Here is a 12,034-nt window from a genome sequence, read left to right on the forward strand (position 1 = left end):
GAGGCAGAATGTTGTCCTTCCCAGTAGGTATTGAGGTTTCAAAAGCATTCATGCCCGGCTGCCTTCTGTTTATTGGTTGATCATACTCCTTTCTCTTTGCCACAATTTTGGATTGGGGCTGTGGCCTTTTTGTGGCATATATGTTCTGTTGTGTTCCCTGCATCAAACATAAGCTTCTCCTGCTAGCTCTGCAAATATAAGCCTCCTCAATGTGTGCAGCATTCTTAGTCCCCAGAGAAAAAAAGATACAAATTATCATCTTCCTCCTCCTCCTCCTCCTTCATAGCCCTCTCTGTCAAATTCATTCTCCTTCGCTCAGCAACATCCAGTTTTTCCTCTAATACCACCATCCTTGCAAGAAAGTGCAGGCTAGGTAACTCCAGGAAAAAGGAGTGAAGATTTTGTCCTAAGTGTTCAAAAGGCTTTGGAATAGTTAAAGCAGTGCTTCTCAACCTTCCTAATGTTGGTACCCTTTAATATAATTCTTCATGTTGTGGTGACCCCCAACCATAAAATTATTTTCGTTGCTACTTCATAACGGTAATTTTGCTACTGTTATGAATCGCAATATAATTATCTGATATGCATGATGTATTTTCATTCACTGGACCACCTTTGACACAAATACCCAATACACCCACATTTGAATACTAGTGGGGTTGGGGGAGATTGGTTTTCTCATTTGGGAGTTGTAGTTGCTGGGAATTATAGTTCACCTCCAATCAAAGAGTATTTTGAACTCTGCCAAACATGGAATGGAACCAAAGTTGGTGCGCAGAACTCCCATGAGCATCAGAAAATATTTGAAGGGTTTGGTGGGCATTGATCTTGAGTACTGGAGTTGTAGTTCACCTACATCCAGAGAGCACCGTGGACTCAAACAGTGATGGATCTGGACCAAACTTGGTACAAATACTCAATATGCCCAAATGTGAACCCTGGTGGAGTTTGGAGAAAATAGACCTTGACATTTGGGAGTTGTAGTTGCTGGGATGTATAGTTCACCTACAATCACAGCAGAAGGGGGGGGGGGGGGGTTGGTGGGAGGATTTGCTGCCTGTTTCCAAAAAGGAAGAGAAAGACAGGTGGAGAGATCTTCAGCCTTCTCCGCCAAGGGGGTTCCTAAGATGATCAGAAATAATGTGTTCTTTGGCAACCCCTCTGAAACCCCTTATTGACTCCCCAGGGGTCCCGACCCTCAGGTTGAGAAACACCGAGTTAAAGCCTTTGCATGCAGACTTATTTTCTTTTTCTTCCCATTTTTTCATGACAGCTATATCTTCACAGTCATTGGTGGGGGAGCTTTTTCAGTCGATAACATTGAATACTTCAAAGAGGAGGACCTTCCGCGCTACAACACCATGATTGGCAGGTGCATACAATGCATGGTCTCTCACACTCTTCTGCCATTTCTGCAGTAGTTGATTCCTAAGCGGCATTTGGTGGGTCTTGTGGTCATTCAGGTCATTGTTGGATTCAGGCTCTCACCAGCCCAAACCATCTTGGCCAGTGAGAGGGGATGCTGGCAGTTGTATGTGTCAGGATTTGTAAATTACCTGGCATTTCTTAACTACATGTAAAAGTTCTGTGTTCCTGTAATCAGAGTGTGGAGGCCGATGTAATGGGAGACGTATAAAATTGTGTTCTCCGTGGTGAGGGTTGATGAGGGATGGATGGTGGGTGTTGGAGAGAGTTGTGTTAGGGAAAACTACCCTAAAATATAAAGCGGAACATCCAAAAACAAACAGGGCACATAAAGTTAAGCATCAGCTCACAGCATACGAAGTGTGAAGTGCCATGTGATGTGTCTGTAAAGAATTCAGAACTTAGGAGGCAAACATGCAGTATCCAATCTTTTAAAAAATCACAAAAAGTTTGTTTAGAATAATAACAAATAACTGCATTTCTTAATAATCAAGAACTGAGTCAAGAACTAATCAACTAATCAAGAACCCATCTCTTCTAAGATTTCAACAGAGGGGGGAAATTCAATCACTATATCTCTCCACACACAGAAGGAGAGAGATCTCAACGCACACAGCACATTCTGTCCATACTACAGTGTAAGAAGGCAGAAGTCTGATCCAAAAAAGCTTGCAGTAGAAAAGTGTCCATTTTAAAGAATCCGAATGAGAGGAGAGAAGAAATTAGATATATTCCTACTGTCATACAGGAGACATAATTGAAGCTAAACCCTTAGTCTAGACCAGTAATGGGCAACCTTTTGAGCTTGGTGTGTCAAAATTCACCCAAAAGCTGAGCATAACTTGGATAGTGTGTCACGTTGAGAAAAAAACCCATAATTTTACTATATTTAAAGTTTAAATAACAAAAATGCAATATACAGTATAACTTTAGGCAGTTAGGGGATAACTAGCCGAACTGACCACAAGATGGCACATGTAACTATCTTTTAGGAAAGGGCAGGGTTAATCAGAAATAGGGGTTCATAAGGATGCACAACAGTAATAGTGGTGAAATGGAGTCTGTACTATGCTGCAAGATGGCATTGTTTATGTAAATTAAGATGGCTGCTGCTATTTCTAATGGTGGGAAATGGCACCCATAGCACAGGCTCTTGCCTCTTCCAGCTTCCCCCTCACTTATCTTAGTAGGTAAAGGTAAAGGTAGTCCCCTGACATTAAGTCCAGTCATGTCTGACTCTGGGGTGTGGTGCTCATCTCCATTTCTAAGCCGAAGAGCCAGCGTTGTCCGTAGACACCTCCAAGGTCATGTGGCCAGCATGACTGCATGGAGCGCCGTTTTCTTATCTTATCTTAGTAATGATGGTCAATTAGAAATCCACGACACCCTAAAACAGTAGATTGGGTGATGATTGCTGTGGTTATGTGGTTGCTGGTAATGGTGATTACAGCGCCCCAGAGATGCATCCCCCGCGGCATTGCGCTGCTCCCTGCTCCACCGGCCGGAAGTGAGGTCAAAGATTCTTTAACAGCCTTACTGGAAGTCCCAGAACTAGATGCTCTGTGCCAAAGATCTGTTGTATTGGCCTACAGACCTCTGCTACAGAGTGACTACAATACAGTACAGCAAATGTTTCATCCTCGGCTACTGCACCTGGCATGCAGCCCCATACTTCTCTGTATGCGGCTGCGTGTCATTGAAAATGGCTACACGTGTCAGTGCTGATACACATGTCATAGGTTCGCCATCAGAGGTCTAGACTAAACTAACTAAGTGCTCCTCGTTGAGAGTTGCTGTAGAATTGGAGAGGGAGAGAGAGAAACTAAAATGTGTATATGTTGTTTGCACTGTATATATTGCTGCAACTAAGAAGAGAAAAGCCTTCCTGCATATTTTTAGATACTGTCTCTGTGTTCTTGTTCCTGCAGAAGTCCATTTCACCTATCTGTGGGTATCTCGTTTTGTAACGGTTGTTTTATTATTGTATAAAACCTCTGACAGTACACCAAATGCTTGAAAGGCCACAAATTTCCCACTCCTGCTTTAAAAGCATGTCTTGTGACAACAGGCATCTTTGTTGCCTATCCTGGAGGAATAACCTGAAGTGAGACCATTGAATGCAGTGGTTCCTAACCTGTGGTCCATGGACCACCAAGAATGCAAATCTGGTCCACAGCCTCACCATTACTACATCGTTGCCTCGAAACCACGCAGCAACAAGAGGAACTGGTCTTGCGGAGCCCTCTTCTAGTGCCAAGGCATCAGGGATGTCTGAGGGGGAGAGATTGACTATCTATGAAAGATAACTACTACCACATCAGCACTAGATTATTAAATATGTTTTTTCTGTGGGTGAGCAGATGGAGACTACTGGATGGCAGATGCTCTGTATCAGAAATTAGAGCTGATGTGGTCTAGCCAATGCAATTTTCTGCATCAGCACCCCAAATAATCAAACCAGATCTGAAGTTGACCAAAAACTGATTAGTAACCCTTTTGGCACTAATGTTGGAGAGTGGTCCCTGTCAAAGTGGTTCCTGTTCAGGTGAAGTGGTCCCTGGTCAAAAATGGTTGGGAACCACTGATTTAATGTATTAATGAAATTTCTCATCAAAGTCTCAGAAATATCTTAGGAAGGGGAACAGTTTGACTTGAACTGCTCTTGGAGGTTTCCTAAACTCCAGTTCAATCCATCTTCAGGCCTGGTTTGGCCTCTAACATAAACTTGCTTCCTCGATGGATGGACAGTGGCCTGTTTCTTAGCAGTGGTTTACATCATCAGTCAAGATATCCCACTGGATCATCTCTGGATCGGAAATTAGACACAGCGATATGGTGGTTCCGCCCCAACCTACAGTGTTAATTTCAGGATTGGAGGGGTTTCAAACATCCCTTCCTCTTGAAAGTATTGGACTTGAGCGCCTAGCATTCTTCTCCGTGGATTAGGCTGTTGTTGTAGTCCAGCAACATCAGGAGGGCTGCAGGATTCCCAACTACGCCCAATTTCCAACTTGAGTTGTTTTCATTTTCTTTTCCTAGCGTAACAAACAGTCTGATCTGGCTGAGGGCTGATGGTGAAGATAACAACACCGATGCCGAAGGTTTCAATGTCTTCTCTCAAGACAGCTCTGGAATACTGTAAGGCTCACCAAGTGTATTTATTCTGATTCTGTCTCTGATTTCCATCCTGAATAAAAGAGGCAATCCCCCTTGATTTCAATGTTTCCCTTCCTTCCCTGTTCGGCCTCCTTTCCTACAAGATATTATCTAAAAAGCTCTCCTGGACTCAACTCTGAAATGTGAAATGAACCTTCTTTCTCTCAAAGGTGGGTCTGCCAGAAGAATTCTCCCTGTCACGACATTGTTCCCAATGATGCCTCTGCTCCGGAGTACTTCTTTGTGATGAAGGTTTCAAACAGGTAACTGTTCACTTTCCAGTTTACCTTAGTTTAAAACTCTGTGCCTTTATATCTTAATTTATTATGCTTAGGAGCCCCCAGTCGTGAAGTGGGTTAAACCACTAAGCTGCTGAACTTGCTGACCGGAAGGTCGGCGGTTCCAATCCAGGGAGCCTGGTGAGCTCCGGCGGTTAGCCCCAGCTTCTGCCAACCTAGCAGTTCGAAAACATGCAAATGTGAGTAGGTCAGTAGGTACTGCTTTGGCGGGAAGGTAACGGTGCTCCATGCAGTCATGCCAGCCACATGACCATGGAGGTGTCTACAAACAACGCTGGCTCTTTGGCTTAGAAATGGAGATGAGCACCAGACCCCAGAGTTGGACACGTCTAGACTTAATGTCAAGAGGAAAACCTTTACCTTTACCTTTATCATCCTCTCTAAATCATCAGTGAACCCATCAGGCTCAGGAGTCTCAGGCTGATCTCCAACAGGACTTCCATCCTTAGGGCAACACTCCATTGGCATCCATGGAGGCTGAGAGAATGTGACTTGCCCATGATCACCCAGTGTGATTCTGTGGCTGAATGGGGATTTGAACCCTCATTTTGGTAATGCGAGGGAGGGAAATGAAAGATATTGGGCGAGTGGCCTTAATGACAAAAGACCCTAATCCTAAATGTACAGCTGAGCAACTCATTAGTAGAGATTGATCCAGCTCCAGGAGCCCAAAGTGGTAAAGAGAACAAAAACACTCAGACCAATGTTGTCTCTTCCATAGGAGGCTTTTCTTTGCGGTAAAATAATATAGTTGTACTATTTACAGTAACAAGGTTTCCACAACACGAATAAACAAATACATAATAGCTTTATATAGACAGCAGCCCTTATACACTGGAGCTACCTCACAAAAGGCTTCTCTCATATAGACATTTACCTCACACACTGACCATTTCCCTCACTTTGGCCCACTAACTCTAACAGGCTTCGGCCTACTAACTCATTCAGTGCTTGCCTCACGCTTTGTCACAGAGTGACCATTTCCCTCACTGAGGCAAACTGACATTAACAGGCTTCGGCCTACTCCTTCTCCTCAAGGCAACGCTAGCTTTGGCCCACTAACTCTAACAGGCTTCGGCCTACTCCCTCTCCTCAGGGAGACATTAGCTTTCGCCCACTAACTCTAACAGGCTTCGGCCTACTAACTCTTTCACTGCTTGCCTCACACTTTGTCACAGAGTGACCATTTCCCTCACTGAGGCAAACTGATACTAACAGGCTTCGGCCTACTCCCTCTCCTCAGGGCGACTCTAGCTTTGGCCCACTAACTCTAACAGGCTTCGGCCTAGTAACTCTTTCAGTGCTTGCCTCACACTTTGTCAAAGAGTGACCATTTCCCTCACTGAGGCAAACTGACACTAACAGGCTTTGGCCTATTCACTCTCCTCAGGGCGACGCTAGCTTTGGCCCACTAACTCTAACAGGCTTCGGCCTAGTAACTCTTTCAGTAGGTTCTTGTGGGTTTTTTCGGGCTATAGGGCCATGTTCTAGAGGCATTTCTCCTGACGTTTCGCCTGCATCTATGGCAAGCATCCTCAGAGGTAGTGAGGTCTGTTGGAATTAGGACAGTGGGTTTATATATCTGTGGAATGGCTGGGGTGGGGCAAAGAGCTCTTCTCTGCTGGAGCTAGATGTGAATTCCACAGATATATAAACCCATTGTCCTAATTCCAACAGATTTCACTACCTCTGAGAATGCTTGCCATAGATGCAGGCGAAACGTCAGGAGAAATGCCTCTAGAACATGGCCCTATAGCCCGAAAAAACCCACAAGAACCTAGTGATTCCAGCCATGAAAGCCTTCGACAACTCTTTCAGTGCCTGCCTCACACTTTGTCACAGAGTGACCATTTCCCTCACTGAGGCAAACTGACACTAACAGGCTTCGGCCTACTCCCTCTCCTCAGGGCGACGCTCACTTTGGCCCACTAACTCTAACAGGCTTCGGCCTACTAACTCTTTCAGTGCTTGACTCACACTTTTGTCATCAAAAATACCCAGTTGATCTTTAATATTCCACCAAAAGAGGATCTTCTTTCTCAGCAGCCAAACTCCTTCTCTCCTTTTTTGTTTCCGCAGGGGAGTGGACCAAACCACCTACTGCGACTACGCCTTGGAGTTCATCATCCACGTTCACGGCCTGCGCCTTAGCTATACCAGAGCCCTCTTTCTCTTGGAGGTAACAACTGCTGGGCCTCCATGCCTCTTGGCATTTATTCTCTAGCGTTCGATGTGCTTGCCATGGCTCCACCAGTAGCAGTTCATTCTCTCTAGTGCTTCCAAGCTCTGCTGAAGCAAGAATTTAATGTATATAGGCCGTGCCATCTTGTTTGTGGTGTTAACATGCTTTCAAAACATCTCTGACCTTCTCCAAGGGTTTTCTTCAGAGGAGGTTTGCCCTGAACTCCCTCTCAACTATAGAAGTTGAGAGAATATGAGTTTGCCCAAAGACACCCATTTCGTCTTCATTACTAGGACTCTCGTCTCTCAGGCAGACTCTCAAGGAAATCCTAAAAAGTATAGGTTGTTGTAGGGTTTTTCGGGCTATATGGCCATGTTCTAGAGGCATTCTCTCCTGACGTTTCGCCTGCATCTATGGCAGGCATCCTCAGAGGTCTGTTGGAACTCGGAAAATGGGTTTAGATATCTGTGGAATGACCATTGTGGGACAAAGAATTCTTGTCTGTTGGAGCTAGGTGTCAATGTTTCAACTTGTAGGGGCAAAAATGACCAAGATAATCCACAAATCCAAGAGCAGATCGCCCCTTTCCCAGGGAGGGCGAGGAAGGACACCATGAAAGTTGAATCTTCAAAATTGCAAAATGCTATTTATTGCGCAGCTGAAGCAATAGTGACAAGCATATAGGAATGCAATCCAGGGGTTTGTCCAACCTAAAGTTGGTTGCATTGATTATTTATGACTTTCATTAAAACAGTTTGATTGGTATTATAGAAATCAATCACTCATTGGTTGTGGCTGACAATTTGGAATCTTACTGGTTCTTCTATGTTTCTAACAGCAAAAGCCTATAACAATGGTTCTGTTGAAATTTCTGACCCTGAGTTGTGGAACTTCTGGTCTGCTTATCTATATGTAAATTGCTTTTCTTCTACGGCTGAGAAAATTAAGGGAGTGAGGGAGTGACTTACTGCTAGTATCTTTGACTGAACAAAGAACACAGAGAACAATCATTCTCCAGCAGACAAAAGTCCTTTGTCCCACCCCTGGTCTTTCCAGATATATAAACTCATTTTCCTACTTCCAACAGACCTCACTACCTCTGAGGATGCTTGCCATAGATGCAGGTGAAACATCAGGAGAAAATGCCTCTAGAACATGGCCATATAGCCCGGAAAACATACAACAACCCAATCATTCTTTCTCTTTGCTAGCTTTCTCTATGCATCAGAAGTTTCTGGCAATCAAGGTTTTCTCTATAGACAGGGCTTCTGGGACTTGCAATGATTGGGAATTCATTTTTCTAAATCATGTCCCTCTCAAACTGACCACCTTGATTAGAATTTGATGGCCTGGCAGTGCCTGGGGCAATCTTTTGTTGAGAGGTGATTAGAAGTCCTTGTTTGTTTCCTCTCCGTTGTTTTGCTGTTGTAATTTCCTAGTTCCAACAGACCTCACTACTTCTAAGGATGCTTGCCATAGATGCAGGGGAAATGTCAGGAGAGAATGCCTCTAGTCTAGAACATGGCCATATAGCCCAAAAAAACCTACAACAACCCAGTGATTCCGGCCATGTAAGCCTTCAACAATACACTAAAAAGTATATGTTGTATAGGCAGTCCTCAAGTCACAAACAAGATTCTGTGGGTTTGTTCTTAAGAGGAATTGGTTTGTAAGTCAGAACAGGTCCATTTTAAAGTGGAATTCCAGTCTCTCATCTATATAAATAAAAGTATAGATGAGAGACTATAGAAATAAATAAGCTGTGGGGCCCACCTGGAGAGGTCTTCCACCACATTATCCATTCCTGAATACTCCCTCTCTTCTCATCCTCCTTCATGTCAAGGAGCAGTCCTGTTTCCTCTCTCGTGGTGTTTGTGCTGTCCGCCCACATACGTCTACAATTAACCGATGGGCAACAAATCAAACATCTCTTCTTTACAAATGTCTTTTCCTGCTCCCAGGTATCAATGGGCGTCATCTTTGGTATGCTCATCCTATACATAATGGTCCTTACTATGGCTCCCACATGCAAGTCCTACTTTGGCAAGCTCATGAAGAGGATGGAAGAAGCATTGGTCTTTCGGACAGGTGAGTTGTCAAAACAATACATTGAGTGATATGAAAAAGAAGAAACATGCCTTGTTTTGAGAGCCTTCCTGACACTTCTGTTACCTTGAAGGCTTTCTGAAGTTGCTCTTCCCATTGCCGTGCTCATTTCAGCAACTCTTCAGTGACTGGTTTCCCCACCTACAGCATACTCTCCTATCCCTGGATTGTAGGATTGATCCATTTTTGACAATAGTTCCATTTCATAATTGTGGTCTCTTATCTTGCTAAAATGCTGAATGGGGAAGTAGGTTTTAGCCTGAAGTAGAGAAGGCTGAGAGGAGACATGATAGTCATGTATAAATATGTGAAAGGAAGTCATAGGGAGGAGGGAACAAGCTTGTTTTCTGCTTCCTTGGAGACTAGGATGCAATGGAGCCATGGCTTCAAACTACAAGAAAGATTCCACCTGAACATGAGGAAGAACTTCCTGACTGTAAGAGCTGTTCAGCAGTGGAAATCTCTGCCCTGGACTGTGGTGGAAACTCCTTCTTTGGAGGCTTTTCAACAGAGGATTGATGACCATCTGTCAGGGGAACATTATAAGAACTGCTGGAAATGTGGAATGGCAGAGAATTAATTAGGACTGTCCCTGCCAGATTGAGACATTTGAAGGATGTGGGGCTTATCTTCCTTTCTCTTGCATTGCAAGCAGGAAAAATCTATGTGCTGGTACGGCTGTACCAGAAGCTCCAGCTTTATTTGCTTTGTATTAAATGTTTGTTTGCAATCCAAGGTTTCAGGGACTCTGCAGATAGGTGACTTCCTTTGGTTGCAGTCGTAGGGCAAGTCACCTGTCCATCATCGTTAAGTTTTGGTCCAGCCCCTTGCTCAGGGCAATTGGGAAGGGAAGGGAGCCATTTTTTAGTTAGTCTCAGCAAGGAAAGCTAATGTACAGGACGTGTGCAAGCTTCCCCTGTACAAAAGCTTCAACCCTTAAGACTTTCCGGGGGAGAACAGTCTTAAGAACCTCCAAGGATTCTAAAGATTTCCAGGGAAACAACCCTAAAGCTTTGAAGAATTTCGGAGGGTAACAGTTTGAAAGACCAAAGAACTCCAGCTGGAGAATATCTAAGCCTTTACTGGTAGGTCCACTCGGTGCTTCGAGACGCAGTTCGACCCGGTAGCGGAGCCCACATCAGCAAGGGTTAGATTACAGTCAGCCTGGGAGAAGTTTAAAAGGAGCTTTTCCTTTAAAGTAAAGAAGTTATTGAAGACAGTTGCCTGTCCTTCGTGGGCAAGTTTAGGAAGCTACCAGTTGCATAAAAGCCTGGAAGCATTTGGTTAACTTTATTGAAGACAAGAAAAGTTTCTGTTTGATTGTTCATTAATAAAGGACTTTGTTATACTTCAAGCCATCTAAAGATCGTTTGTGGTGGAAAACCTCTGAGAACTTCTCTTTGGGCCCCCTGGCTTCTCGCTGGGCAGAGGTTGCACGTCCTGTCCTAAAGGGAATTCTTTACAGGCCCAGCGCGCGACAGAACAATCTATGTCAGGAAAGTTTTAGGGAACCAGCCTATTATCAGCACCAGCTGTGCTAGTATGTCCACCATTTACCGTTATCGAATAGTCTGACTCTGTCCTTAGATATGCCCGTAGGCATAGATGCCCCATCTGACTCTCCTTTTCTACACTGTCAGTCCCATACTCCAGTGCGACAGTGTATGAACCAACACCTTGAACCTCTCATTACCCTTTGTGTTCGCGATTTCCAGAATGTGTTTCAAAATGCTTTCTTTCACCGTCTCTTTTTACGCCAGCATCCAGCCTCACCTTCACCTCATCGTTCACCAGCCAATCGTCACTGCATCATATGACTTCCGACGGGATCCGAGGCAGTTTGGTCCAACACTCCTCCAGATCAAATCCAGCGGAAGCCTCAGGGATGCAGTAAGGCCAGCCAGCTGATTTCCTGCACTCCTCTGCCTGTGATGTGAAGGGCTCTTCCTTTCGTTTTCTGGACTCAGAGGATTTCTGGGACAAAGCAAGTGACTATCAGCATTGTGGCAATTTGGAGACTGTTGGATCCTTTGGGGAAATGTGGGGAACTTCAGAGAAGGCCACGGCCTCCTTGGAAGTGATTCCCAAAAGTTCACCTATGGATCCTTGTGCTGCATGAACAGGTTGCAGGAGGCATGCAAAGAAGTCATAGGAAGTGTTCCAGATGCCATTGGTTGCCCATAAAATTACTAAGACTGTTTAGGACAGGCACGAGCAAACTGTGGCCCTCCAGGTGTTCTGGACTTCAACCACCACAATGGGGAGTTGTAGTCCAAAACAACTGGAGGGCCGAAGTTTGCCTATGCCTGATCGAGGAGGTAACCTATAAAATCCACTCTTTAAAACCACGGCCAGAAAGGAAAACACCATCTTTCCCTTTCTGTTCCATTTACTGGTCCACTCATTGATACTCTAATAGTACATGCATTTTATTTTCTTGCCTTGGTAGTTTCTTACACACTGTGGCATGACACAGAATTATTCCAGACAGGATTGAATGGGTAAGATTAATTTATTTTCTGTTACATCCACCTCATGAAGTGTCTGGCCCTGCATGTCCCATTCCTGAGCTGGTTTGAGGTTTAAAAAGTGCCTTGGTGTACACTATTTATGGGCCAAAAAACAAAAACTTTATATCTTCCCAGCTCGTTTTCAAAGGTTTCTTGCTAAAATGCAGATTTCATTTTAACTACATATTCCTCTAGCTTTTGTTTCTAGGATTTATTTATGTATTTCTTTATTTGCTTGTCATTTGAAAAAAACTGTCTAATTCAATAAAGACTTAAATTATTGTGGAATTTGTTTTGAGAAATAACTTCTCCAGTAACTATAGAATATAGAGCAAATCATAATAGAGATAATCCCT

General features: G+C 44.1%; 1 protein-coding gene across 1 annotated transcript in view; it reads left to right on the forward strand.

Moving 5' to 3' along the window:
- The window catches only part of LOC137095262 (cation channel sperm-associated auxiliary subunit gamma-like), an 85,413-nt gene extending 73,794 nt beyond the window's left edge, over positions 1 to 11,619 (forward strand). The window contains exons 25-30 of the mRNA XM_067461715.1: positions 1,274 to 1,372; positions 4,465 to 4,563; positions 4,752 to 4,844; positions 6,960 to 7,059; positions 9,024 to 9,150; positions 10,929 to 11,619. Of these exons, the coding sequence (XP_067317816.1) occupies positions 1,274 to 1,372; positions 4,465 to 4,563; positions 4,752 to 4,844; positions 6,960 to 7,059; positions 9,024 to 9,150; positions 10,929 to 11,062 (652 nt within the window). The 3' untranslated portion in view covers positions 11,063 to 11,619. The remainder of the gene's footprint in view (positions 1 to 1,273; positions 1,373 to 4,464; positions 4,564 to 4,751; positions 4,845 to 6,959; positions 7,060 to 9,023; positions 9,151 to 10,928) is intronic.
- Positions 11,620 to 12,034: the final 415 nt, after the last annotated feature.

This window comes from Anolis sagrei, chromosome Y (assembly GCF_037176765.1).
Source record: "Anolis sagrei isolate rAnoSag1 chromosome Y, rAnoSag1.mat, whole genome shotgun sequence".
Lineage (NCBI taxonomy): Eukaryota > Metazoa > Chordata > Lepidosauria > Squamata > Dactyloidae > Anolis > Anolis sagrei.